At 49.8% G+C, this 27,535-nt stretch overlaps 2 protein-coding genes and 1 pseudogene across 2 annotated transcripts; 1 reads left to right on the top strand and 2 right to left on the bottom strand.

The window, feature by feature from the left end:
- Positions 1–2,153: 2,153 nt before the first annotated feature.
- Positions 2,154–3,086, top strand: LOC136000280 (olfactory receptor 14J1-like). Its single transcript, XM_065654058.1, has one exon. The coding sequence runs from the start codon at positions 2,154–2,156 to the stop codon at positions 3,084–3,086; it is 933 nt and encodes a 310-aa protein (XP_065510130.1).
- Positions 3,087–9,422: 6,336 nt separating this feature from the next.
- LOC136000385 (olfactory receptor 14A16-like) lies at positions 9,423–10,385 on the bottom strand. The gene has a single exon (XM_065654165.1). It carries the CDS (start codon positions 10,383–10,385, stop codon positions 9,423–9,425), a length of 963 nt encoding a protein of 320 aa, XP_065510237.1.
- A 15,733-nt stretch (positions 10,386–26,118) lies between these two features.
- On the bottom strand, positions 26,119–27,251 carry LOC136000347 (olfactory receptor 6E1-like; annotated as a pseudogene).
- Positions 27,252–27,535: the final 284 nt, after the last annotated feature.

Below are 27,535 nucleotides of genomic sequence, written 5' to 3'. Positions count from 1 at the left end.
TGTGGGTGCAGGGCAATGCAGCTGTAGCTCCTGGAGGCATCTCCTCAAGTTAGCACAGGCACAGCTTGAGGGATCTGTAAGGAGGGGGCTGTTATCAGGCAATTTTGAACAGTTGTGTAGCTGGGTGAGCAGCCAAGGGTGCCCAGGGCTGTCCTGCAGAGCAGGGTCCCTGCACCCCAGGGCTGTGCTGGGACAGGGACTCTGCCACCTGCCAGGGTCAGTACTGCCCGGGGAGATCCCCACGGTGCTGTGGGGAGAAGCTGTGGGGGGAAGGAGAGACTCCTATCAAGGCAGGAAAGGTGCTTCTGCTGTTAAGGGGGTGCTGTGTGGATCAGAGCTGCTCACAGCTCCAGATCACCCCCAGGATTTTTCCAAGTGGATGCCTCAAGCAGAAGATCAATGCAAGGATTAGCAGACAGATAGGGAGCTTTCCTGAGCCTGTCTTTTCAGTTTCCTATCCCGAGGGTTGGGGGGTGCAGGTAAGGTTAAAATGAAAGTGAGCTCTCGTGCTTAAACAAGTCACTGTGACTCCTGAGCTGCAACTTTGAATGATCAGTACATCTGCCAGAAGCCTCATAACATCCCTTCAGCTGCTGCTCTGCCTGTGCACAGCACCAGCATCACATCTGCTGAACCCGTCAGCCTTAGTCTGACCTGTCCTGTTTTCCAACCTGCAAACAGGAAGATGCCCCCAGGCAGTGCCCTGTGAACAGGCAGGATCTGTAGGGCCAGGGTGAGGGCACAGAGGGTGGCATGGTCTGTGAGCACTGACAGGGAAGAGGCATGGGCAGGGAAACACCTCCCAGGAGGAGAATCTCCAGGCAGCAGGGAAATGATCAGAAATGACAGGAAAATAAAACTGGCATTGTTATGGGAGGGGGAACACAGAAAACTCCCTTTCATCCTCTGCAGTGCAGATCACTCCTGTGAGCAGCCCCCTCGCCTCCTCTCCCACCCAGCAAAGCCTCTGCCCTCAGGGCCGGGGGCTCCAAGGCATGAAGCAGCTCCTGTGCAGCCAGAGCTCCAGTTCCCTCTGCAGAGCACAGGGGCTGAGAGCAGCTGCCCGGCAATGCTGGTGTGTGGGAGGTGGCTGCACAGCTGGGGAAGGGTGACGCTGTCTGAGTGCCTGGCTGTCTCTGCCCCGGCCTCTCTCACACCCACCCTCACCGCATTTTCCTTCTTGTTCTGGGTCACTGTTGTTGTGATCTTGTTCTTGCTGTCGGGCTCTCTGGGGATGGGAGTTTCAGCTGCACAGTCACAGCCTGATCTTGTGGGTCCTTTCCTGCAGGTGTGTCCATGGGAACACGTGTCCCAGCTTTGCTCTGACCTGTGGGGCTGTGGGCAATGCAGTCTGTGGGGCAGGGGAATGAGCATTATCTGAATTCCCCACAGAGAAGTGCAGAGATGCTATGATGGAAGAAATGCAGTTCGGTTTGTGAAATGAGCTGCGTGTGTCTTGGGATAGAAGTGGGGTGCTGAGACCTGAGGAAAGGGTGGGACATGTCATGGTCTGAGGTGGGTCCCTCTGCTCTCAGCAGTGCCCAGTGGCTTTTCAGGGTAACATGGCAGTGTGATCAGCCTCCATCTCAGAAAGGGCAGCTGGAGCAAGACAGAGGGACAGAGCAGCTGCCCTCACTCTGCACTGACCCACAGGCATCCTCTGGTCTCGCAGGACTCGCTCTGTTCTCCCTGAGTGCAGCAGAAATGCTGAGGGTTTCTGACACCCAACAACACTCTCCAGTGGAGTTGCAGGAAGCTGCAAAAAAACAAGCCTCTCAAACTGCCTTGTTCTGTCCTGGTTCATTATCACTAGGAGAGCAGATGCTGACAGTCCCTTCTGCACCGGGAACGGGTCCATCTGACACAGCTGAACCCCAGGACTGGACACTGTTCCCCCGTTCCCATGACCCCCTGCTGCAGAGCAGGGCTGACTCCTGGGCAGCCAGCGGGCACAGGCCCTGCTCCTCACGGCACCTCCAGCCAGCACCACCCAGGGCTCAGCCACGGAGCTGAAGGAAGGTCTGGAAAAGGACAAGGGGTGTGGAGCAGGGGAGGGTGTGTGAGAAATGGCTTGGATTTCGCTCAGAGAAGTCTCCTGTAACTTGTCAATGTCTTTTCTTTTTGAGTCAGTGCCCTATGCCCAGAGGCTGTAGATGTCCAACAGCAGCTCCATCACCCAGTTCCTCCTCCTGGCATTCTCAGACACACGGGAGCTGCAGCTCTTGCACTTCTGGCTCTTCCTGGGCATCTACCTGGCTGCCCTCCTGGGCAACGGCCTCATCATCACCACCATAGCCTGTGACCAGCACCTCCACACCCCCATGTACTTCTTCCTCCTCAACCTCTCCCTGCTGGACCTGGGCTCCATCTCCATCACTGTCCCCAAATCCATGGCCAACTCTCTGTGGGATACCAGGGTCATTTCCTATGCGGGATTTGCTGCCCAGGTCTTCTTTTTAGCTTTCTTGTTAGGTGCAGAGTATTCTCTTCTCACCATCATGTCCTACGACTGCTACGTTGCCATCTGCAAACCCCTGCACTACGAGACCCTCCTGGGCAGCAGAACTTGTGTCCACATGGCAGCAGCTGCCTGGGCCAGTGGGTTTCTCAGTGCTCTGCTGCTCACGGCCAATACATTTTCAATGCTACTCTGCAAGGGCAATGTCCTGGACCAGTTCTTCTGTGAAATCCCCCAGATCCTCAAGCTCTCCTGCTCACAGTCCTACTCCAGGGAAGCTGGGCTCCTTGTGGTTTGTGTCTGTTTAGGATTTGGGTGTTTTGTGTTCATTGTGGTGTCCTATGTGCAGATCTTGAGGGCCGTGCTGAGGATCCCCTCTGAACAGGGACAGCACAAAGCCTTTTCCACGTGCCTCCCTCACCTGGCCGTGGTCTCCCTGTTTGTCAGCACTGCCATGTTTGCCTACCTGAAGCCCCCCTCCATCTCCTCTTCTTCCCGTGACCTGGTGGTGTCTGTTCTGTACTCGGTGGTGCCTCCAGCAATGAACCCCCTCATCTACAGCATGAGGAACCAGGAGTTCAAGGATGCCCTGTGGAAACTCGTATCTAAGTGTTTTCCGAAGCAATAAACTGTCCACCTCATTCTACATAGCAGTTTTAATGTAACTACTTAGAGGCCCAGCCTCTCATCTCTGTTTTCTGTTGCTATTGATGTTTTTTTTATTGTGATAACATTGTCATCCCCTTTCAAAATTCCTTTCTGCTTTTCTTTTATAACCACTGGGTGTGTAAATGAGGAGCCATGATCTGTGTGTATTTAAACAAAATAAAGGGTCCTGTAGTGACTTGTTTTTCAATATATATTCTTCCTGCAAGGCCTTTTGGAGCTGCAGGGACAGTTCTGTGTGCATGGGAGGAGGGGAGAAGAGCCCAGCCTGGCAGCACTGCCAGGGAGCAGCAGCGCTTGGCCTTCCAGAGCTGTTCTCGTTCCACTCCCACACTGTCCTTCTCATCCCTTGTGTTGGTGCAAGGCCTGAGTGCTCTGGCAGCTTGGTCACCGTCCTGCTGTGTGTCAGTCCTGTGAGCGCAGGCAGGGACAGGCAATGGGCACTGCTGTGACAGAGCTGGCCTCACAACAGCCTTTCCAGAAAGAAAGGTGTTCTCCTATGGGCAGGCCCTGAAGGTTTAGCTCTTTTTCAAAGCTTCACTGTAGAACACGCTGAAGTGACATGCAGATGCAAACATCAGTGTACAGCTGCACAGTGTGTGTGTGCAGGGCTGGGCACACAGCAGTGTCCTCTCACAGCCAGGCCTCCTGCCAGAGACCTGCAGGACCAGCAGAGCAGGGGCTGGGCTGTGCCCCTGTGCGCTGGACACCCCATGGAAGCTGCCCCAGGGCATCGTCATGAACTGGCCCCTCACAACCACCATTTCCAGCACTGGCCTTTCTCCCCATCTCGTAGAGGTTGTTCTTCCCTCCACGGATGGACACTGAATGAGTTGTTCAGCAGTCCGAGTTTGTATTGTACAGATGAGATGTGAGCATGCACATAATGTACATGAGGTGACATGAACACGAGTGAGCACAAACACCATGAACTATTCCTTCGGGTTCCATGAAGGCCTGTGGCACAAAAAAGGTCTTGAGGTCACTTCATGGTGGGAGGAACACTCCACGGGAAATCACCTGCATGCAGCACTGGGATGTTCTTCCTTGAATTGAGGTCCCCGTGTCCATTCCTCATGATGTGGGACATCTCAGATGAGTGCAGAGCAGGGTGACACACCACAGGGCTGAGGTGTCTCTCGACCCTTTGGAGTGGCAACAGGAGGTCAGAGAGACACTGTGACTCCTGCCTCTGTGTGTAAAATGGAGAGACTCTGTCTCTGAACATCCCTGGGTGCAGAAGGATTCCATGAAGCCAGCTCAGATGTGAACACCTCACAGAACCCTGACATTTCTGTGTGTGGCTCCAGGAACAAACCCCAGTGGCCCAGTGAGATTCATCTCAGCTGCCTTGGACAGACTCATTGCAAGTGCTCCAGTCTGCTATGTCACCCTTGCCCGTGATTCCGGATTGTGCTCTCAAATGTGCCATAGAAACCAGAATGGATCTGGGGTCCTTAGAAAATGCAGACCTCAAACCCATCTTCAAGAAGAGCACAGACAGGAACTGGGAGAATTGCAAGCCAGCCACCCTATCTCCCTTCCTGGGAAGGGGATGGGACACGTCCTCCTGCAGCCATTTCCAGGAATGTGATGGACAAGGAAAAGATTGCTGAACACAAATGGACAGTGGAAAGAAAGCCATGTTGTGTACAGGGCATTTGCAAGGCCTCAGACATGGTCTCCTTCTGGGCAGAGTGCTGCTGATGGGGCTCAAGAAGTGGATGCTGTTTGGGAAGTCGGCTGAACCATCAAGCCCAAATATCATCAGTGGTACAAAGTCCTCCATGCAGCCAGTTACCAGTGTCATCTCTCAGTGACCAGCACTCGGGCCAACACTGTTGAACGTCTTTATTCTCCCCTTCTATGATTTAACAGAGTGCACTTTCAGTGCCTTTGTGGATGATGTAAACTTGGGTGGGTGCCTTGAGCAACCTCCCCTGGTTCACCCTGCCCTGAGCAGGAGAGTGAGACAAGATGAGTGAGACAAGGGCTCTCTTCAAACCTGAGGTATTCTGTGATTTGAAATAATTTTTGACTTGGAGATGTTTCTGGAGAGAGAATAAGTAGAAGAATCATAAAAAAAAAAAAAAGACAGAAGAGGAGATATAGAACGTGTTAACATAAATACAGCAGTTCCAGTGAGGAGTGCTTTTCACTTCACGTTGTTACTAAGAAATATATTTGACAAATTTGAACACGGAGAGGACGCGAGATGGGTGTCTGCAGCCTGCAGGGAAAGAGGGGCAGGTGTAGGACCGTGTAGAACAGCCTGTGATGGAGATGGCAAAGGGCACTGGTGAGGCTGGAAGGGACCAACAGAACCCAGGTCTCTGTCCCCTTGGCCATGGCAGTTGTCCCTGCCACTGAGGCCCAGGAGAAGACATGTTGTCCTCATGGCACTGGGGCCTCGTTGCCTCCTTGCAGCCCCATGGAGAAGGTGGAAGTTGCTGTACCAGTGTTGTCCTTCTCTCGGCCTTGCACACCCACATCCCATGGTCCCAGGAAGAGCCCTGAGCCGTGTGTGAGGGACATGATCCCCCTTCCCATTGCCTCGAGGTCGTGGCTTCTCCTTTCTGCTGCAGAAAGCAAACCAAGGGGTTTCTGACCATCAGAGCTGAAGAAAACACTAAAAGGAGACCTCATGGTGGCTAGAGCTTCCTCACAAGGGGAGAAGGAAAGGTAGGTACTGATCTCTTCTCTCTGGTGACCAGTGACAGAACCCAAGGGAATGGCAGGACAATGTGCCAGGGGAGGGTGAGTTGGACATGAGGAAAAGGTTCTTCACCCAGAGGTGCTGGACACTGGAACAGGCTCCCCAGGGAGGTGTCACAGCCCCAACCTGACAGTGTTCAAGAAGAGACTGGACACTGTCCTCAGACACACGGGGTGAACTGTGGGGTGTGCAGTGCAGGGACAGGAGTTGGACTGCAGGAGGGCGGTCAGCCGAACTGCTACTTTGGATTTCCGAAGGGCAGACTTTGACCTGTTCAGAAGGCTGGTTGGCAGAGTCCCTTGGGAGGCAGTTCTGAAGGACAAAGGTGTCCAGGAAGCTGGTCTCTCCTCAAGAAGCTGATCTCAGAGGCGCAGGAGCAGCTGTCCCCGTGTGCCGGATGGCGAACCAGCGGGGAAGTAGGCCGGCCTGACTGAACAGACAGTTGTGTCTGCAGTTTAGGAATAAAAAGAGAATTTATAACCTTTGGAAGGAGTGATGGGAGGCTTAAGAGGAATACAAGGATGCTTTGGCCAGGCCCAAAGTGTTGCGGTGAATGGAGACAAATCCAGTGGGTGGCCGGTCACGAGTGGTGTTCCCCAGGGCTTGGTACTGGGGCCAGTTCTGTTTAACCTCTTTATCGATGATGGGGATGAGGTGATCGAGTCCACCCTCAGTAAGTTCGTAGATGACGACAAATTGTTCTGGAGTGTTGATCTGCTGGAGGGTGGGATGGCCATACAGAGGGATCTAGATGAGCTGGATTGTTGGGCTGAGGCCAATTGTAGGAGGCTTAACAAGGCCAAGTGCTGGGTCCTGCACTTGGGTCAGAACAACCCAGGCAGCACTACAGGCTTGGGGAAGAGTGACTAGAAAGCTGCCTGGCACAAAAGGACCTGGTGGTGCTCATTGACAGCAGCTGAACCTGAGCCAGCGTGTGCCCAGGTGGCCAAAAAGGCCACCAGCATCCTGGCTTGTATCAGGAACAGTGTGGCCAGCAGGACTAGAGAAGAGATCATCCCCTTGTACTGTGATCAGTTTTAGGCCCCTCATGACAAGGAAGACATCGAGGTGCTGGAGAGAGATCAGGGGAGGGTGACAAGGGTGGTGAAGGGGCTGGAGCACAAGTCTTACGAGAAGCAGCTGAAGGACCTTGGGGAATTCAGTCTGGAGAAAAGGAGGCTGAGGAGAGACCTTATCACTCTTTACAGCTCTCTGAAAGGAGGTTGTAGTATGGAGCATGTTGGTCTCTTCTAACAAGTACCAAGTGAGAGGACAAGAAGAAATGGCCTCAATTTGTGCCAAGGAAGGTTACGATTGGATGTTAGGAAACATTTTTTCACAGAAAGGATTTTGAAGCAACAGAACAGACCGCCCAGTGAGGTGGTGGAGTCACCATCCCTGGACGTGTTTAAAAGACAGACAGATGAGGCTCTTAGGGACATGGTTTAGTGCCAGATTTAGATTATGGTTGGACTCAATGATTTTAAGGGTCTCTTCCAACCACAATTATTCTATGATGCTATGGTAAGCCATTTTTGATATTTTCTTTCTCAGAGCACTATGCAACCTCCCTGAGAGCCATGACTTTTCTAGAGGTGTTCGAGACATGTCTCACGGTCACACCAGCCAGTTCCACCAGCACCTGTCTGCCCCTTCCTGCACCAAAAATTTTCTCCATAACCCAACCTTCCAGGCAAGTTTCTGGGACACGGCAAATGCTGTCCAGGTCTTCTGGGCTTGTTCAGAAGAGAGCAGCTTGTCAACATGTTCATGGGCTCTCTGTGCACCTCAAAGCTTTCCTGAGCATTTTGCTCAGTGGCTTTGTCAAACTGTCTTGGGAGGGTTGTTCTGGGCATCCCACAGTCAAGGATGAGGATGCTGTAGAAAACAGTGGCACTGGTGAGAGGAGCTGGTGGAGAAGGCCTTGTGCCTGTCTACACTGGGGTAGAGAGCAGTGATGCATTCATGGGATGCCCATGTGAACAGGAAGGGGAGAAATGGTTCTGAAATGCAAATGCTCGGCATATGCAAGAGCTGCAGAAAATAGTCCTAACACATCTGTGAGCAGAGATGGTGCCGTTGTCAGCCACAAAACTGGGCAGCAAGTGGGTCTGGGTGCTGGAGCTGTAGCAGGTCTCCAGGGAGGACACAGGGACCTCGGTTCAAGGAAGCACATCCCAGTGCTGCATGCCGGTGGTTTCTTGGGGAAGTTACTCTCAACATGAAGTGACCTCAATACACTGTCCTACAGGCCTCCATGGCACCCACAGGAACAGCTGATGGCATTTGTGCTTATTAGGGTACATCTGCCCCCGCACAGGATGTGCATGCTCACATCTACCCTCAGTGCAAACCTGGATTTCTGACCTAGTCATTCGGTGTCCTTCCATGGGTGGAAGAACAAGCTCTCTGAGACCTGGTGAGAGGACAATGATCAAAATGGTGGCTGCAAGAGGCAACAGCCCCAAGCTGGCACCCGGCAGCATGACAGACTGTTTCCATGTCTCTCTTGCACACACACTGTGTCCTGCTCTTCCCCTGGGACATCCCATCTCCCCACAAAGCCTTTTCCTAGGGAGAGCACACCTGCACTGGCCTGGCTGCCATTCCTGCACCCTGTCCCCACGCTCCCCACAGCCCCCGAGCTGGAGGTTTTGCTCTGTAGGTCAAGTGGGCTGTGGTGCCCGGGCTGTGGTGACTCTGCGGGGCCGTACTGGTCAGACTGGGAGGCAGCCCCAGCTGATGGTGGTCACTGCCACTGACTGTGTCCCACACAAACTCTTGGGTGGCCACGGAGGGTGCTCAGAGGGACCCTGCCTTATTCACCATGTGCATGGGTGCTGGCCACCAACAAGCAACTGCTGAACAACCAGCCCAAAGTCCCTCGAAAGCCACACTGGGACCCTGATCCCATCACACTGAGCCCACAGAGAAACAAGCCAAACAATGAGCCCCTTGAGAGTCTATTCCTTAGGCATGTTCTTTAAAACAACTCTGGAAGAAGATCTAAACCTTCAGGCACTGTGCTAAGGAGATCCCCTTGCTGCTGGAGATGCTGTTCTGAGGCCAGCTCTGTCACAGAAGTGCCCATTGCCTGTCCTGGTCACAGGACCGACACACAGTTCGACTGTGACCAAGCCCTGGGAGCCCTCAGGCCTTGCAGCAGCACAAAGGCTGAGAAGGAGAGTGGGGAAGTGGAAAGAGAAGGACTCTGGAAAGAACAAGGCTGGTGCTCCCTGGCAGAGCAGCTCTGCTGGGACTGTTTCCTCCATCTTTGCCAACAGACACATTGTATTGACCTTCACAAAGGTTGCAGAGAAAAGATCTCAGACAAACTCTTCACTGCAGGGTATTTATTTTGTTTAAATACACAGAGAGCACGACTTCTCATTTACAAAGTCTATGACTCAAACTATAAAGGTGAACAGAGAATGAGAAGTGGAACGAGTAATAACATTTCTTTGTGGGCAATATGATCATAGTTAAAAAAGCAAAACCAAACAAGCCTTCCCCCAACTCCAAACAATCATCTCCAAATACAAAATTAAAAAAAAAGATAGGCTGGACCTGTCATGAGTTATGTCATGAGTGATATGCAGAAGATGGGAAGTTTAATGACTTTGAAAAGAATCCAGCCATCAGTTTCCTCAGGGCATCCCTGAGCTCCTGGTTCCTCATGCTGTAGATGAGGGGGTTCGCTGCTGGAGGCACCACTGAGTACAGAACAGACACCACCAGGTCCAGGGATGGGGAGGAGATGGAGGGGGGCTTCAGGTAGGCAAACATGACAGTGCTGACAAACAGGGAGACCACGGCCAGGTGAGGGAGGCACGTGGAAAAGGCTTTGTGCCGTCCCTGCTCAGAGGGGATCCTCAGCACAGCCCTCAAGATCTGCTCATAGGACAGTACAATGAACACAAAACACATAAAAGCTAAACAGGCACTGACTACAAGAAGCCCAAGTTCCCTGAGGTAGAAGTCTGAGCAGGAGAGGTTGAGAATCTGGGGCATTTCACAGAAGAACTGGTCCAGGGCATTGCCCTTGCACAGTGGCAGTGAAAATGTATTGGCCGTGTGCAGCAGAGCATTGAGAAACCCAGTGGCCCAGGCAGCTGCTGCCATGTGGACACAAGCTCTGCTGCCCAGGAGGGTCCCGTAGTGCAGGGGTTTGCAGATGGCAACGTAGCGGTCGTAGGACATGATGGTGAGAAGAAAATACTCTGCACCAAACAAGAAAAATACACAGAAGACCTGGGCAGCACATCCTGCATAGGAAATGACCCTGGTATCCCACAGAGAGTTGGCCATGGATTTGGGGACAGTGATGGAGATGGAGCCCAGGTCGAGGAGGGCGAGGTTGAGCAGGAAAAAGTACATGGGGGTGTGGAGGTGCTGGTCACGGGCTATGGTGGTGATGATGAGGCCGTTGCCCAGGAGGGCAGCCAGGTAGATGCCCAGGAAGAGCCAGAAGTGCAAGAGCTGCAGCTCCCGTGTGTCTCTGAATGCCAGGAGGAGGAACTGGGTGATGGAGCTGCTGTTGGACATTTGCTCTGCCTGTGAACATGAGGACCTGTGCAAGGAGGAGGAGACAGTGATAAGTTAGGGGAGACTTCTATGAGCAAAATAAACATGCCATTTCTCATGAAAAACCTCATCCCTGATGGAGGCATGTGTCAGCTAATTCTCCTTTTCCACCAAATGACAAACACGGGTCATCACAGCTTAAAATGCAGCTTGGGCACCTAATTTCCATGAATGCACCTCTGGGGCAAGACCCCCTGCGTTGGTGTCAGAACTGAAATGGACCCACATTCCCACCCCAAGTCCAGAGAGTCAGAGCACCAGGGACAGGTGGAGAAACAGGGAAGAACACTGCAGTGCTCCTGAAAAATACAGCAAGGACAGAAAGGCAGATGGGCATGATGTGAAACCTTCTCCTTACCTGGCTGTGCTGCTGCCACTCACATGATGACACTGTAGAGCAAGTACTTTTAGCACCTCTTTTGTGTACCACGTTCCAGAAACCCTTCACCTGGAGGTCCAGCTGCTGAGGTGGAGACTCGTTACCTGGACTCCATGGCTTTGGGGCAGAGGCTCTGCTGGGGAGGGGAGGAGACCAGGGGGTTGCACTGGGAAATGCGTCTGCACTACAGGGGAGGGCAGGGGGCTTCCTGAATCCCCTCCCCAGCATTTCTGGTCACAGCTCCCTCTCCCTGCCCATGTCTCTGCTGCCTGGAGCTGTCCCTGCTGGGAGCTGTTTCTCTGCCCCTGAATCTGCTCCCTGTCAGTGTCACATACCCCATCTCCCATGCTCAGCTCTGTCCTGCTCACCTCTCCTGGCACTGGGCACTGCCCAGGGGCAGCTCTGTGTGTGCAGGGGCTCAGGAGCAGCTCTGACAAGTCCTAACGAGAACTGGGGTCTCAGCACCTTCTCCAGGGCAGAGAAAGAAATTCCCATGTCCCACTGCCCACCCAGACAACCAAGAGTGGAAAAAACTCAAAACTTATAATCATCCCTATGAGATAAATGCTTCCTCAGTGTCCTTCAGAAGGAACATCTGCAAATGTCCTGGGGTTGAGCTGGAGCTGTGAGCTGACCTGACCCACGCAGCTCCCTCTCAACAGCAGAAGGACCCTGATCTGCTGGGGGTCGCTCCTTCCACCCACAGCTTCTCCCGTCAGTGTTGTTGGGATCTCCCCGGGCAGGCTGAGCGCTGACCCTGGCAGGCAGCAGAGTCCCTGCAGGGACCCTGCTCTGCAGGACAGCCCTGGGCATCCCTGGGTGCTCACCCCCTGCAGCTGGGAGAAGGCAACTGTCGTGCCCTGTCCGTCCAGGGAATCCCTGCTGAGGAGCAGACCCTTCTCCTCCACACCAGCCATGGGACGTGCCAGCTCTGCGAGATAATTGCAGGATCCTCATCTGCACCACCCTGCACCCAGAGACTTACTGTGTTAAGGACTGTGAAGATTTCTCCCCCAGTGAGCTCTCAGCTGTCTCACCACCCCAGACTGCATTTTCCCTCTCTCTGCCTGACTCCTCTCTCCTTGGTGCTGCAGGCAGAGCCCTCAGCCCTGCTGCGCTTTGCAGAGGAGCTGCTCCTGGGCAGAGCTGTCTCTCTGCAGCGCTGCCGCTTGCCATGAGCTCCCTCTGTCCCAGGAGCCCAGCCCAGCTCAGCAGCACAGGAGCAGTCCATGATGTCCCTTTCTCTGTCCCCTCTGGGCTCCCTCCAGCTGTCCCTGGGGCTCCAGGGGCACATGCTTTGAAACAATCTCAAGTAATCAGTGATGTTGATTCTCTCTCTTCAGCAGTGACACTTCTTGCCAGCATTGTGTTCTTTGTATTAAAAAGTAAATTGGTATGAGAATCACCTTTTCTTGTCCCATCATTAGGCAGGACACCAGGAATGTTACAGCAAAGGATCTAATTTTTCCAAACTGGGGGAGGAATATGTTCCCCAGAATGAATTTAGGCATTATATTCTGGGTTTATACTCCTAGGTCTAGAGAGACATTCAGCAATCTTTTGGCCATCTCATGTCTCTGCTCTGAATCAAAGCCTTTGCTCACATGGGCTCTTGGACACTTGGTACCAGGTTTCCATGGGGCGACTCAGGTTTCCTGGTGCCACAGCTGGGGTGGTTCAGCCCAGATGTGAGGCAATGTCCTCAGCCAGGGACCTGACTGGGTGAGCTGGAGCTGTCAGCGTTGCAGACAGAGCTGTGACACAGATGGAATAAACTGCCAAGGCAGGGTGGCAGAAGTTAGTTCCTCTGGTCTTCAAGCACAGCAGTCTTCAAGCACAGCAACAGGCCAGATCAAAACTCAGTCTAGACCTGTAAGGTAATTCAAGGGCCCCATAATGAGCTGTTACTACTGCAGGAACAGTTAAAGGAGAAACAAAGACACCGTGTGGGTACTGATGAAATTAATAAGAAAAAGAAGTCATATTCTCTGTGTCTCTGGTCCTCCATCTTCACCAGCAAGGTCTCCCAGGCCTCTGTGACTGGAGGCAGAACAACCAGCAGTGGATGGGGATCAAGTCAGGGGTCCCTGGAACTAACACAATCCTTTCCAGACTATGGGACAGGAGGGGCAGCATCCCAGGAGCTGAGACAGCAGGACGATGTCACAGTGAGGCCACTCTCCACCTTCTTGGAAAGCTCATGGAGACTGGGGGGACTCCCTGACCACTGGCAGCTCTCACACATTTTGTGCACTTTTCAAAAATGGCCAATGGGTGAGCAGGGGAACTAAGGGCTGTGCCCCAGAACATGTCCACTGGGACCCCATTTCTGGGTGTCTGAAAGAGAAGGTGACGGGGTTTACCCAAGGCAAGTTGTGTCTGTCCATCCTCTTTGCTTTCTGTGAGGAAAGGACAGGGTTGCTGGATGTGGGAAGAGCAGTGGTGGTCTGTCAGCTGGAAGTCAGCAAGGCATTCAGCATCATCCCCCGCAATATTCTTGTGTCCAAGGAAGGATAATAGGGTCTGCATCGGTGTGCAGGTAGGTGGGTAAAAAACAATCTGGATGGTTGGACTTAAAAGGCTCTAGATAAAGGGAGAAACTTTCCAATCCTGAGGACAGTCAAGCCCTGGAAGCTGTTTTCCAAGAGTGCGCATGCACTCTACCCCAGAAAGTGTCCAAGATGTGTTTGGATAAAGCCCTGAGTTATCTGATCTGACCCTGCTTTGAGCGGGAGGTTGGTCAAGACACCTCCCAAGGTCCCATCCAGCCTGAATGATGCTGTCCTTTCATCCCCTTCATGTTTTCAATTTAGGGACAGTTCTCTAGTTCTCCCTGGCCACAGGAATAATTCACATGAGGTCCACGGCTGTTTTACAAGTGCCCCCAAACAGCCCTGACCACATCTTGTGCATCCCTTTTCATTTGTCCCCACCCAAATTCTTCTTTTTTGCTGTCCTCATGCCCACCTTGTTGATCCTTTCAGAGCAGGTTGCTTAAGAGGTGTCAGCATCCATGTACAGAGTCTGCACATCAGCCAGGCAGCAAAGCCATCGTTACAGAAATGGAGACGACGCTCTTGACCAGCTCATTGTACCCAGGAATCACATTTCTTGTCTGCTGAGATTCCTGGGAACACCTGAACTTTAAGTGCAGAGCATGTGAGTCCTCATTGGGTATCCTGGCTCATCTCCTGACCCATGTGGGGCCTCAGGCTGTGAAGAGAATCAAAACCAACTTTTTGGCAGGGGTAGTTTCATTTTGCATGTGTCACGCAGGGCAGATGAAAGGGGCTCAGAACTCCAGTCTCTGCTGCACTGTTGGGACTTCAGAGACTGGAAATGCAGGTGACGGTGTGTGTCAGTGCACACCACATAAACATTCTGGATTCCCTTGTGCCTTTGCAGCAACCTGGGATCTGTTCCTTGGTTTTCTTTGGCTAAAAAAGAAACAACTCCCCTATGCCACCTCCCCCTCACACCAGAAAAAAAGGAGAACAGGTGTGGAAGAGCGAGAATTCGGGGGCAATTCTGCCCAACAGGTGTCCTCTTTCAATCACAAAAAAAGTAGAGGAGAGAGAAAAAACACAGGTCTAAGAACTTCATGCAGGAGGTCAGCTGCCAAGACGTAGCATCTCTTTTGAGAAGCAACAATGACTGTTGGGAATGAAAGTTTGTTTCATCATCATCACAGAGAATACGGAGTTCCCTGTGACTGTTATTAGTGATTGTACCACTATTGAAAAACATCCTTGAGAGCATCTCTGTTGTCCCTCAGCTCCAGAGCTCAGCCAGTAGAAAGGGCCAGATTCTTGACTTCAATATGACAGATTCCTCTCAACCTTTCTTCTAGGATTTTTACAGGGCCATATTTCCTATTATAACGTATCAATTCTAGTGCTGCTTCCCCCTACATCCACACCTTTTTAGTATTTGGTTGGTTGGGGGAAGTCGGGGCAGGGGTGAACAGTGAATCAATGGTAGTGTCAGCTCCATCCCTCTGGCTCCCACTTCTGGTACCCTGGCTTCTGATCAAACCTTCCAATCTTTCTACTGGGCTCCTCAATGCGATTGTCCTTTGAAGGTTTAAGTGTCTCTGGAAGTCACCTTATCAAGGGAGTCATCATGTCAGGACTCACTGGCAGCATCATTGAGGATTCACATTCGGGAATCAATTTTCTTTCATGTATCATTTGCAAGCAGGCTGCTTTGTGTGCACTTTCTAGCGATTGATCAGGTGTGCCAGTGATTGCCAGGGGCTCTGCCCTATCTAAAGGGTTTTCCCCTCCAGCCCAAAAAGCATCTCGCTGGGTTAGGGACCATGGGGCACGTCTGTCACCAGTTGTTAAGAAAACTTCATGCCCCCAGTAACCATGAGCTTCCTGTTCACTTAACTGAATTTGGTCTCTCCCAGTTAGGGATATGTGCCACACGTGCTCCGTTTCAGGTTCTTTAGGGAGGCGACTGTACTCTCTCTTTAGCTTGGCCAACTCAGTGGCAGTGTAAGGTGTTTTCTTAGTTGTAATAAGAGGGTCAGTATCCTCTTCATTTGCATAAAAATATTCTGTTTTCACTAAGGGTCTCACATGTGGGTATTCCTCATAATGTTTCCTCGTCTCCTCCAATTCTTTCTGAGGGTAAATTTGATTTATTTGTCGGATACTTTTCTCCTCTATCTCCTGCTCCCTCAGCACCTGTGTGTTTTTTAAACATTTCTCCTTTAGAGCAGCTTTTAATGAGCGGTTTTCTTCCCTCTCCTTTTCTAATTATTGAAAACAATTTTCTAATTCTTGTTCTAAATCGGAGATTGTTTTTTGCAAAATCTGCACCAGATTTTCAAGGGATTCTATAATTTTGCTTTCATTACTACGTTGCCTGAGGCGATCTTCAATCACTGCGACTAGGCTGGCTCCTAGGACAGCACAGACTATAGCTTTGTTCTTATCTGATCTAAAGTTAGACTTGGTCTGTAGAGAAATCACTCGGTCCACTACACTCTGTAAATCAGCCCAATTATTACAAGCCCAGTCTTCTCTGGGTAGGGAGGGCGAGCCCCATACTTTGCTAGAAGTGTGTAGAACATGTCTCTGTCTTTCCCTAACCAAAAATCTTGATTATCAGCCTTTTCAGTCATTCTTATTATGAAGGGACCAAACCCACTTCGGGAAGGGACAACTTAGTCATACAAAAGCACAGCAACTGCTGTGTCAGCCTTCTCTTTCCTGAGTGGCTGGAGGGGCCAAAAATCTGCTACGGGAAGGCTCAACTTAATTACACAAATACTCAGGATTGCCCCTTCACTCTCTCTAGCAGACAATTCTCATCAACATGAGAACAACACCCATTTTTGCACTTTGAGATCCAAGAGACAGAGCCCTCAACTCAAGTTTGGAGCGCTCAACACCAAGGTGTGTGTGGTGTGCGGGAAATCTGAATCGCCCCCCTTGATTTCTGGACACCTCTCACCTTATCGGATGTAGGGCCAGGTGTGGATGGAGCGAAACTTTCTTCCCCTATTACAGACCACACAGTACCTGCACTCCTTTGTTTTCTCACAATCCTGTCCATGACACCAATTTAATGTCACGGTCCATTCGTTGATGGACTCGTGATGGTTCATTTACTTTGATCTAAAGCGACCAAAATGCTACAGGGTTATAATCCAACCAAACAGTGTTAACTTTATTATTTTGTCTGTAAAGCGGCACGCGATAGAGAAAGTGGAGAAAAGAGAAAGAGAAAAAAAGGGGGAAAGAGGATTAGCTACCACCACGAGTCCAAAGGCGTCCCTATGGTCTCAGGTCCCGTACAGCGTCCTGCCGGTCCTCCATCTTGGTGGTGTGAGCTCAATGATGTCCACTTGGGAATCGTCTTTTATGCTTCTTTGCCCCGCCTCGCTCCCATGGATTGAGGCCAATCACCGCCTTTGTTTTGCAATCCAGGCTTAACTGTGCAGGCCCGAAGAGTCCCCACTTTGCTTGCCAGAACCTGTCTGCATCACCTCGGTTCAGGGGTCTCTTACTGGTCCGCTGGGCGACATCAAGACCTTCGTCAAGCCTCTGCCCATGCTCTTCTTTGCTGGCCTTAGTAGCAGGGAGGAGGTGGGGGCAAGTTTGGCTGAGGCAGCAGGTGAAAATCCATCTTCTGGACAGCAGCTATAGTCCCCAGGTGGGAGAGGCCTGTACAACACAATTCCTTTTAGGAGGTGGGGGCAAGTTCGGCTGCGGCAGCAGGTGGAATCCATACAGCAGCTATTGTTACCTGTAGCCCCCGAGTTGGAGAGACCTGCACAACACAATTCTTTTCCTCAGGCCTCTCTCCAAGCCATTGTCCAATTCTTTCTATCAGGGCATCTGTTCTCCAAGTCCCTGATGGTGATGTTGAGGCAAATACTGTTCTTCGAACCGACTCTTACAGGAGGCCATGGAGAACACACAGCCAGGCTCTTCACCATGGTGTGTGGTAGAAGCACAAAAGAGAATGGGTGGAAGGTGAGAGAGCTTCAATCAGGACATAAGGAAAAGCTTTTTCCCCAGGAGCTCAGCCAAGTGCTGTCTCAGATCACCCAGAGAGGCTGCACAGGCTCTGTCTTTGCAGGTTCTCAATCTCTGATTGAATCAAGGCTTGAACACCTTGGTGTGACCCAGTTTCTGACAGTTGGACTGCAGACTCCTGAGGTCCCTTTAACCTCAGTTCTCTGACGATCCCATTGTGATGTTGGGCTCTATTTCTAACTGGAGCAGAGCAGACGATTATGGGCCATGAATCCAGCTGTGCTGTAGGTGACCATCTAAACCAACATCTCAAGCAGTGAACCAGCCAACACCTCAGTGTGACTTGCCCTGGGCAAAGTGTGAGGAGTCCTGGGCAGGGAAGGTTTAGAGGGCATGGGGCGCTATGCAAGACACAAAATGATCTTGGCTTAATGCCTGCAGGCCCATCAGATGTCAGTTAATGTCAATGAAAATTAAAATAAGAAGAACTGAAGACAAAGATCCAAAGCAAAGGAAGGTGTCAAAATACTTCTCTTTATTTTTCTTTTTTTCTTTGGGAGGGTTTCTTTTCTTTGAAAAGAAAAGAGTTTCCCAGAACTGGGAATGGATTTAGGACACAAATGTCTTCAGCTCCAGGGACACAAACACCTGGTGCCAGTGTAGATGCCCTGGGAACCCCTGCCAAGGCTCCACTGCATTGCAAGGTGCTCTGGTCTCCCCCAGGTCCTCTGTGATAGATGCCAACCCCAGGCCAGCACCTCAGGTGCACTGGGGCCCCTAAAATGGCACTGGCTGTTTATGGTGAGACAACTGATGACTGATGTCTGACTGGAAGGGTGCACTTTGTTGTTGTGGTTGTTTTGTGGTTTGGTTTGGGGTTTTGTTTTTGTTTTTTGTTTGTTTTGTTTGTTTGTTTCTGGGGTTTTTTGTTGGCTTATTTTTAACATATTAAAACAAAAATCCAAAACAAACAAAAAAACCCCCACCAGAAACACAAAAAAATGCTAAAAAGTGAATTACCAGGAAGTGTACTAAGAGTACAAAAACAAATATTGGTCTTCCCCTGTACTTCTATTACCAACACTCTATTATTTCATCTCTGTCATCATTCAGGAGTTTCCACCTCTCCTGATTAAATGTCCATGTCAAAGGACAACTTTCCAGCAGACTGTCTGGATGTTTGCCCTTCCCAGTGCTCTCAGGTTTCCTCCTCCACTTGCTCTTTGGTCATTCAGTTGCCTCTCAACTCTCTGGTTTCTGCTTTGAGCTTCGGGGAGTTACAAACTTGCCCCATTCTTCAGAAGTCTAATTAACATGGTAGTCAACAGGTTAATTGTGTTTATACCTATTCTTTCCTATCTCTCTGTCTAAAACAGTTCTTGTGTGGATGTCCCTTGTGGGTGGTGGACCTCATTAGATCCAGCTTACACACACAGTTGAGGAAAGTGGTTTAGTGTTTATGAAATTGTGTAGTGTTTACACAGGAGAGCAGGTGGGAGCTGGTGTACAGGAGCTGCAGCATCCACCTGCAGAGCTCAGTGGAGAAGTCTGATGTGAGGAAAAGTGATGCAAGTCCCAGGTGGCCAATGAGGGAACGGGCAGACTGGGGGTGGGGGGTGAGGAGCAAGGGTGTCCATACAGTGTCCAGCCTCAAGGGACTGTTCTCCTGCCTGTCCAGATGGCTTCAGGAGACCCTCTGGATCAATGTCCATTGTAGAACACTGCTGTCACTTCTTCTATACACTGAAAAATGACAGAAAGTACCCTTGAAAGAAAAAACCCTCCTTTATGAAATCTTCTTTGAAATCTTCATCAGTAAGTGTCCCATTGAAACCTCTCCAGTTAGTTCTACAAGTCTTGAAGATTGGAAGAAAATTACAGAAAGAAACATTGCTCGTTAGGGCTTTCTGTGTTTTAATGAGCCCCATGGCGTATTTGGTGCTGAGTCCATGAACCTCAGATCCCAAGGACAGACTGAAGAATCTCCTCAAGAAGTCCAAGTCAGAAGCAAAGCCCAAAGTACCTTGAAGCATTAATGGGCCCCACTGAGGGCTGTTACTGACAAAGCCTCCCCAGGGACTCGTTAGAGCAGATAATTGGAGGCAGTGATTGCATCAGGCAAAGGCAAAGTGCAGCAGCTCTGATGATGAGAAAACCCTTGATTTGTTTGATGAAGGAGAATGGCCAAGCCTTGACCCCCTGCCCCTAGGAAGGGAGATCCTGTCCCTCACGTGTGTCTCAGGGGTCTTCCTGGGGATGTGGGGATGATGCCCAGTGCAGGACAATGGTGTGACACTCCCTGGGGGGTGCAAGGAGGCAATGGGGTGCCATGGCCGTGACAACCATGTGTCTCCTCTAGGCCTCGCTGTCAGGGACATCGGCCATAGCCAAGGGGACAAAGACCTTGGGTCTTTCAGGGATATCCAGCCTTACCAGCGCCCTTCGCCGTCTCCACCACAGTCCATCCTACACTGTCCCAGGCCTATGGCTGTTTCCCCACAGGCTGCAGACACCCCATGCGCTTCCCCACCATGTTCTCACCCCAGTGTGTCCCCACCTGTGCTGCTGTCTCTCCGTCCCCACCAGCTGTTCCTTGAAACACAAAGTCATGGCTGATCCAAAGTCCTTCTGAATGAACACAGCACTGTGCTCAGAATGACATTTCTTTATCCTGAGGTCCACTCTGGACCTCCAGAGCCATCATCTTGGAAAGTGATTTTCAGGATTTCTTGAGCTACTACTATTCTTCCCTGTCATGGTTTTACCCCAGCCAGCAACTGAGACCACAATAGCTACTCACATACTCCCCCATCTGACCAAGTGGGATAAGGAGGATAACTGAAGGAAAGGGAGAAACCCATGGGTTCAGAAAAAGCATTTTAATAAGACAATAAAAATAGTATAGTATAATATACTACTGCTACTACTAACATTCTACTGTTACTACTACTACTATGTATATAATAAAATGAAATAAAAAATTAAAAAATATTAAAAAATCAAATTAAATTAAATTTAAAAATATACTCAGTGCAATCCCTCATGTAACTCCAGTCACACGGAACAGCCAGTCTTGCAGAAGGGAGCACCTTGGTCCTGAACAGCTGATCCCAGCAAGAGGGAGCAAAAGGGCAACAGGCAGAAAAGCCCAAGGGCCAACTGTAAAATGGCAGAACGGCAAAAGGCTGAACTCACTCAAAACTCCCAACGGAACAGAACTTCCAAACAAAACTAACCAAAGTAGCTGGAAAACCTGAACTAACGAAAGTAACTAGCCAGAAAAGCCAGCTCCAGCTTTAGCCCGAGTACGACACTAATTGTAGGTTGTGGGAATATAATAGAAGACTGGCAAGGAGGAAATTTGTAAATACAAGCTTAAGTGACTGTACCTGGGGTGTAGAAAAACATAAATCACACTTATTTTTGTTTAGCCGCGTGTGCTTCGCAGGTTGAACCTCTGCCTTTATATAACATAGAATTGTGAAAGTCTTATAGGCACCTTCTCCAACAACCTTGAAATTCCTGCCCTATTGCGGGTAAATATCAAAGCAGTGTGGTAAAAGGCACCTGCATGAATCCCTGATATATAGGTGAAACCAGCAGGTCCTGGGATCCAGCCAGGACTGAGCTCTGCAGCACCTGTGCTCTTGCTTGTGTCACCTCTGCCCAGGTGCTTTTTTGAGGATCCCCCCGTTAGCAAGGTAAAGAAAATAAATTATACTTTGCATTTCATCTGCAGTTTGTGGTTGTTCCCGTGACCTGCCTGTGTCAGCTCACACATTTGGCACGGTCAGCATCACCAGAAACAGCCGTGCCATGGTTTGCAAAAAGGTCAAGGACTGGGGCGGCCGTGCTGGTGACTCCCTGTGTTCAGGGATGGCCCAGCACTGAGCGCTGTGCCCCCGTGGCCACTTTCCTGGATCAATTGGCTCTGCCAGAGGCAGGGCCTGAGATTGATGACGGGGCAGTGGTTACTCCCCAGGCAACTGAAACGGCTCTGCATGTGTTGCCATGGAAAGCAGCACTGGATTCTTCTCACAAGTCAGCCAGCAGATGGGTATGGTAATTATTTACCCATCTTAGAGCTCCTGACCGTGAAGTTGTCGCATTACAACATATCAATGGTTGTGTGCAGGAGTTTTACCACCGTATGCTGAACCTGTCAAATCAGTGTCAACCCTCAGAAGCTGGTGTGCAATGCAAAAGGTGTTAATTGGATGTGGCAGATGGGGATGGCTCATGCATTGCTGTTAGGATCCAATCTGGACAGTGTAGCAGTAACAACTGTCAAAATGCAGTTTTTGAGAGGAGCACCTGCCTCACTAAAACCCTTGACGACAGCAGCAGGGACAAATGCTACGGGTAATGTAGGTGCTCTAATAAATTCCTTGGGGGAAATTTGGGCTGTAATTTTGGGACCCTCTGTTTGGGTGGTAAATAAAGGAAAGGCAGCAAAACCAAAAGGAATTACAGCATGGGTTATGAGGACACAAATGCAGAATGACCTTGCACAAGCTGGTATCCCATGGTCAGAAATAGACGGGATCAGAACATCAGAAATGTTTTGCCAATGGCAAAAATTAATGCTTATGTGAAAAATCCAACCGTCCCTAACCCCATCACCAGCACTGTGCCCACCCCCACCTGCCAGCTCAATACAAGACCAGTTTGCCTTTACCTGGCAACAAAAGCAATATACTTTCCAAGTATTGCCTCAGGGATACACAGAATCATAGAATGTCCTGGTTTGGAAGGGACCCACAGGATCATCGAGTCCAGTTCCTGTCCCTGCACAGGACAACCCCACAGGTCACACCATGTGTCTGAGGACGTTGTCCAGTCTCTTCTTGAACACTGTCAGGCTTGGGGCCGTGACACCTCCCTGGGGAGCCTGTTCTAGTGCTCCAGCACCATCTGGGTGAAGAACCTTTTCCTCATGTCCAGCTGACCCTCCCCTGGCACATCTTGCTGCCATTCCATCAGGTTGTATCATGACATCCCCAGCTCTTCAAGCAATCTTGGATGAATCTTATCAGGCCTCATCGACTTGTAGGGATCCAGCTGCAGTAGCAGATCCAGTACAAGTTCCGGATCGTTTGGGAGTTTATCGTTCTCACAGCCGTGGTTTTCCAGCCCAGAGTTATGGGGGCCCACAAGTCCGTCATCACTGTTGAAGACCAAGGTGAAGAAAGCATTAAACATCTCAGCTTTGTCTATGTCCCTGTTAATAAGGTGACCATGCTCATCAAGTAACAGGCCAAAGTTATTTCTAGTTTGCTTTTTGCCATTAATATATTTTAAAAAGCTTTTTAAATTGCCCTTCACATTATTGAACAGCTTCAATTCTCATTGAGCTTTGGCAGCATGAATTTCCTCCCTACAACAGCAAGAATCATCTCTGTGGTCCCCCCATGTTGCCTGACAAACACAGTCCCTCCATTTGCCACCAAATGATAGTAGCCAATGTCGCACTCTGGTCAGGTGCCATTTCTGTTTGCCATTATATTGCTGATCATGGCAGTGTCACGATAAGAAACTGAAGTAGCTGTCAAATCACTGAAATTTCATGTAGAGGACCAAGGCCGGGCAACTAATCCAACAAAAACACAGGGCCCTAGTGCTACTGTACTGTTTTTGGGAATAGTTTGGCATGGACAGCTTCGAGAAATACCAAACAGAGCAGCAGTTTTCTGTACCAGCCACAATAAGCAATCGCATGCCTTTGGGGGATCTTTAGGGCATTGTAAAACTTTTATCCCTACATCTTCTGTGGAGGTGGATTCCCCTTGTGAAGGGTTAATAGAAGAGCACAACAAAGTTGACACATTTAAGTCACAAAACACTAGGGAAGTAAATAATATGGCCTCTGACGAGTTGCATGCTCAAGATCGAAATGTGCATATAGCTTGTGGACCTCAATCAGCTTATACTGCACGTGCAGGAAACACGGCTCACAATCAAACCCCTTTGCTATTATAGACTTGTAAAATATGCGTACATCTTTGTGCTGCTTGTACTCAGGTACATTTAAGGGCATTATGTAGGCCATGGGGAAAGATAAAACAGGGTCAGTGGGCCTTGCATACCTGTCAGGCTGATTATATCGACCCCCTGCCCCCATCTACAGGGTGGCAATATGTACACACTGCTGTGGATACAGTGTCAGGACTAACTACCGGGGAAATGGAATTATTCACACCAATGGATTGTAAAGTGGGACTGCAGCCTATTGACCTGGAAGTAAAAATTCATATAACTGCAGAGGATGCTGTACAGTTCTGTACCCTGACTTCTCCTCTTATGTTACATCCTTCGTTAATATCACATTCTTGAGTTCTTATATTTCAGGTATCTTCGGTGAACACCTGTGTTTTATCTAGAGGTGACAGTATTGGAACAATGTTATTGGTGCCACAGACCCAAGGTCTAACTGAAGTCCAATCTGAAAAAGTGCAGGCCACGACTTTCCAATCTGTGTGGGCAATTAACCCACACCAGGTTGTTAAACCCAGAGTGATACAGCCCCAGGTTCCAGTATAAGTTGGGAAACAAACTGTTAGAGAGCAGTGTAGGGGAAAGGGACCTGGGGGTCCTGGGGACAGCAGGATGACCATGAGCCAGCACTGGGCCCTTGTGGCCAGGAAGGCCAATGGGACCTGGGGGGTTTAGAAGGGGGGTGGTCAGTAGGTCAGAGAGGTTCTCCTGCCCCTCTACTCTGACGTTGAAAAAAGGGTTTAGTTCAGATACTATCAGGATATACTTGGGGAACATATGTGTATATTTATAATATATACAACTATGGCACCCTGAGAATGCCCAATCTGGGAAGCTAAGCAGGGTTGGGCCCAGTTAGTCCTTGGATGGGTGACCAGCCTGGAACACCGGGTGCTGTGGGCTGAGCCAGCACTGGCTCCTGATCTCGGAAGCTAAGCAGGGTCGGGCCCAGTTAGTACTTGGATGGGAGACCAGCTGGGAACACGGGGTGCTGTGGGCTGAGCCAGCACTGGGCCCTTGTGGCCAATGGGACCTGGGGGGATTAGAAGGGGGGTGGTCAGTAGGTCAGAGAGGTTCTCCTCCCCCTCTCCTCTGCCCTGGTGAGGCTGCATCTGGAATATTGTGTCCAGTTCTGAGCCCCTCAGTTCCAGAAGGACAGGGAACTGCTGGAGAGAGTCCAGCACAGAGCCACAAAGATGATGGAGAGGAGCATCTCCCATATGAGGAAAAGCTGAGGGAGCTGGGGCTCTTGAGCTTGGAGGAGACTGAGGGCTGACCTCATTCATGGTGATCAATATGGAAAGGGGCGGTGTCACGAGGATGGAGCCAGGCTCTTCTGGGTGACAACCAATGATAGGACAAGGAGCAATGGGTGCAAGCTGGGACATAGGAGGTTCCACTTAAATATGAGAAGAAACTTCTTCCCGGTGAGGGTGCCAGAGCCTGGAACAGGCTGCCCAGGGAGGCTGTGGAGTCTCCTCTGCAGACATTCCAACCTGCCTGGATGCCTTCTGTGTAACCTCACCTGGGTGTTCCTGCTCCGGCGGGGGGATTGGAGTGGATAATCTTTTGAGGTCCCTTCCAATCCCTGACAATCTTTGATTCTGTGATTCTGTGAAGGGAAACTATCTACTGATAATGCCTGGCTGAATTACTCATTTAATTCCTTGACAAGATGAGTGGGACACCTGATTCAAAGCAGTATTGTAGAGATATGTTTTTCCCTTTTTCTGTGTATGTTTATTGTGTGCCCCTGTAAATTGTTCTGTGCTACACCTCACAAACCCAAATGAACATCTCTGGCTTTGCTATCCCCAGCAGGAGCTGTCTCTTGAGTGAGGGGGTGGAATGTGTGGGAATAATGCAAGAATGGGAAGGAGGAGAACTGTAAATACGCTCAAGCGACTGCAGCTGGGGTGTAGAAAAACACATAAATCACCAGTAGAACCTCTGTGTTTAAACAACAGGCCTGTGAAAAGAGTCATAAAGACACCTTATCGTACATCCTTGAGATTCCTGCAGGCAAAGATCAAAGCAGTGTGGTAAACTGTGCCCGTGTGAAGCCCTACATGAAATTAGCAGGCTGGTTGATCTCCTACCGGGGCTGAATTCTGCAATGCCCGCGTCCCCAGTTGTCTGACCTTTACCCAGGAGCTTAAGTGCTGTTTCAGGGATCCCCTGGTAGCGAGGTATCAAAAATAAATTTGCTCTCGGCAATTGCATTTGTGGCCTCTGGTTGTTCTTGTGACCTGCCTGCGTTGGCTCACACAGACAGGACAGACTGCAATGGCTGGGGTCCTTCCCCAAACTTCCCATTATAAGTCCTGTGCAATCCAAAAATATTCTTCCCCTGCGTCGCATAATGTGTCCTACACCCCCAGGCAACAATTCTCCTAGTCCAAGTGATGATCCAGAGAGCTGCTCTCAGTGGCTCCTCTTGATGGGTTTCACTCCTGGACAATGAGGCTGATGGCTCTCCCAGGATGGCCCTGGGACAAGATGTTCATTCCCCAGAGCCTGTAATTTGGGTTCCAGCTTCCCACTGAGCCTCTGTGCTCTTCTTGGTTTTGGAGGTGGGCTCTTGATGAGCTGGTGGCTCTCCAGTGATGGGGCTGAAAGCAGCTAGGACAGGGTATTAACAGAGTTACTTCTCCTGCCATTGTTAGTGTCTTCTTCGTGTGTGCAGATAAGCTTCTTATCACTTAACACAATCCAACAAGAACATAAATCTCCTGAGGTATCTCTGTCTGGAGGTTACATACATATGCATTGGTATTATCTAACATATGATAGCAGATCACTGGAATTGCTGTCCAGAAATGCCTCATGATTAGGGGAAAAGCTGTGCTCTTGTACGGGCAACAGCTTCATTCAGGGCCAGTATCACAGCCTTGTTTCTAAGACTGTAGATGAATGGATTTAAGAATGGGTACAGGATGGTGTTCAGCAACGCTACAATGCTGTTAGTCTCCAAGGAAATATATTCTGAAGGACATGCATAGAGAACAATACAGCTCCCATATGCAATTGCCAAGGTGGTGAGATGAGAAGAACATACAGAAAAAGCTTTTTTCCTCCCAGATGCTGCTGGAAGATGTAGAATACAGAAAAGGATGCACAGGTAAAATGCCAGAGTTAAACACAAGGAACCCAGAATGACAAATGATATGAAAACAGAGTCTATTTTCCAAAGCAGGCTGGTGTCAGAGCAGGACAGTTTGAATAAGGGGGAGTTGTCACAGAAAAAGTGATGGATCTCATTTGAGCCACAGAAAGTCAGCTGCGAGAGGATGACCAGGCGGTAACTCAAGAGTGTGAAGCCTGTGACCCAAGTAGCAACAACCAGGTGGATGCAGAGCTGAGGCTTCATGATGGCAGCATAATGCAAAGGTTGGCAGATGGCAACATAGCGGTCAAAGGACATGACAACTAGTAGAACAAACTCTGTACAGCCCAGGGCAAAATAGAAATAGGATTGGGCAAAGCAGCTGCTTAGTGAGATTGTTCTCCTACCAGAACCCAGGATCACAACCAACTTGATGCTTGTGGAGGATGTAAACCAGATTTCCACGAAGGCCAGATTGCCAATGAAAAAGTACATGGGGGTTTGAAGGCGGTGATCTGCATACACGAGGAAAATGATGGTAGCGTTCCCCATCACTGTTGTCAGGTATATGAGCAGAAAGACCAGAGAGAGTATGAGCTGTAGTCTTTGATCAAGCCCTGAGAAACCCTCTAGGATGAACTCAGTAACTGCAGTTCCATTTTCTGAGCCCACGTTGAATTTCGGTTCGTCAGGCCGAGACAGGAACATGGCAAAAACCAAGTGTGATAATTCCACAGTCTGGGTGAAAGGCTCCCCAAAACTCTCTGCTTCTTTCCTTTCTTGCAGTCTTCCTATAGTACACAGATAGAGGACTTCAAGCACTTCTCATACCCTGATTTTTCTGTATCAAATTTCATTTGGAGTTCTCAGAGAATTTGTTGTCTTCTTTCTACCTTTTTAAAACACTCGTAAAGAATTCTTCCTTCATGACAGAGGATTTTAAAGTCTGTTAGCTATTTTATCCCATTCCTGGCAAATTCCAAATTCATGCAGGTCTGTTGCAAACATCTGTCACACCTATGTGCCTAAGTCATCTCTTCTATTGCACAAATGCTAAACTATCACATCAAATCAAATCAAATCAAATCATATCAAATCAAATGTACGTCGAAAGATTTTCTTTCTACTTTTGAGTACTTGC

This window comes from Caloenas nicobarica, chromosome 32 (genome assembly GCF_036013445.1).
Source record: "Caloenas nicobarica isolate bCalNic1 chromosome 32, bCalNic1.hap1, whole genome shotgun sequence".
Classification (NCBI taxonomy): domain Eukaryota; kingdom Metazoa; phylum Chordata; class Aves; order Columbiformes; family Columbidae; genus Caloenas; species Caloenas nicobarica.
The sequence above is the reverse complement of the archived record's forward strand: the minus strand, read 5'-3'. Positions and strand labels throughout refer to the sequence as shown.

Bases quoted from the DNA above. Each gene is read 5' to 3' on its own strand.
- LOC136000385 (XM_065654165.1), bottom strand. From the start codon at position 10,385: ATGTCCAACAGCAGCTCCATCACCCAGTTCCTCCTCCTGGCATTCAGA.
- LOC136000280 (XM_065654058.1), top strand. From the start codon at position 2,154: ATGTCCAACAGCAGCTCCATCACCCAGTTCCTCCTCCTGGCATTCTCA.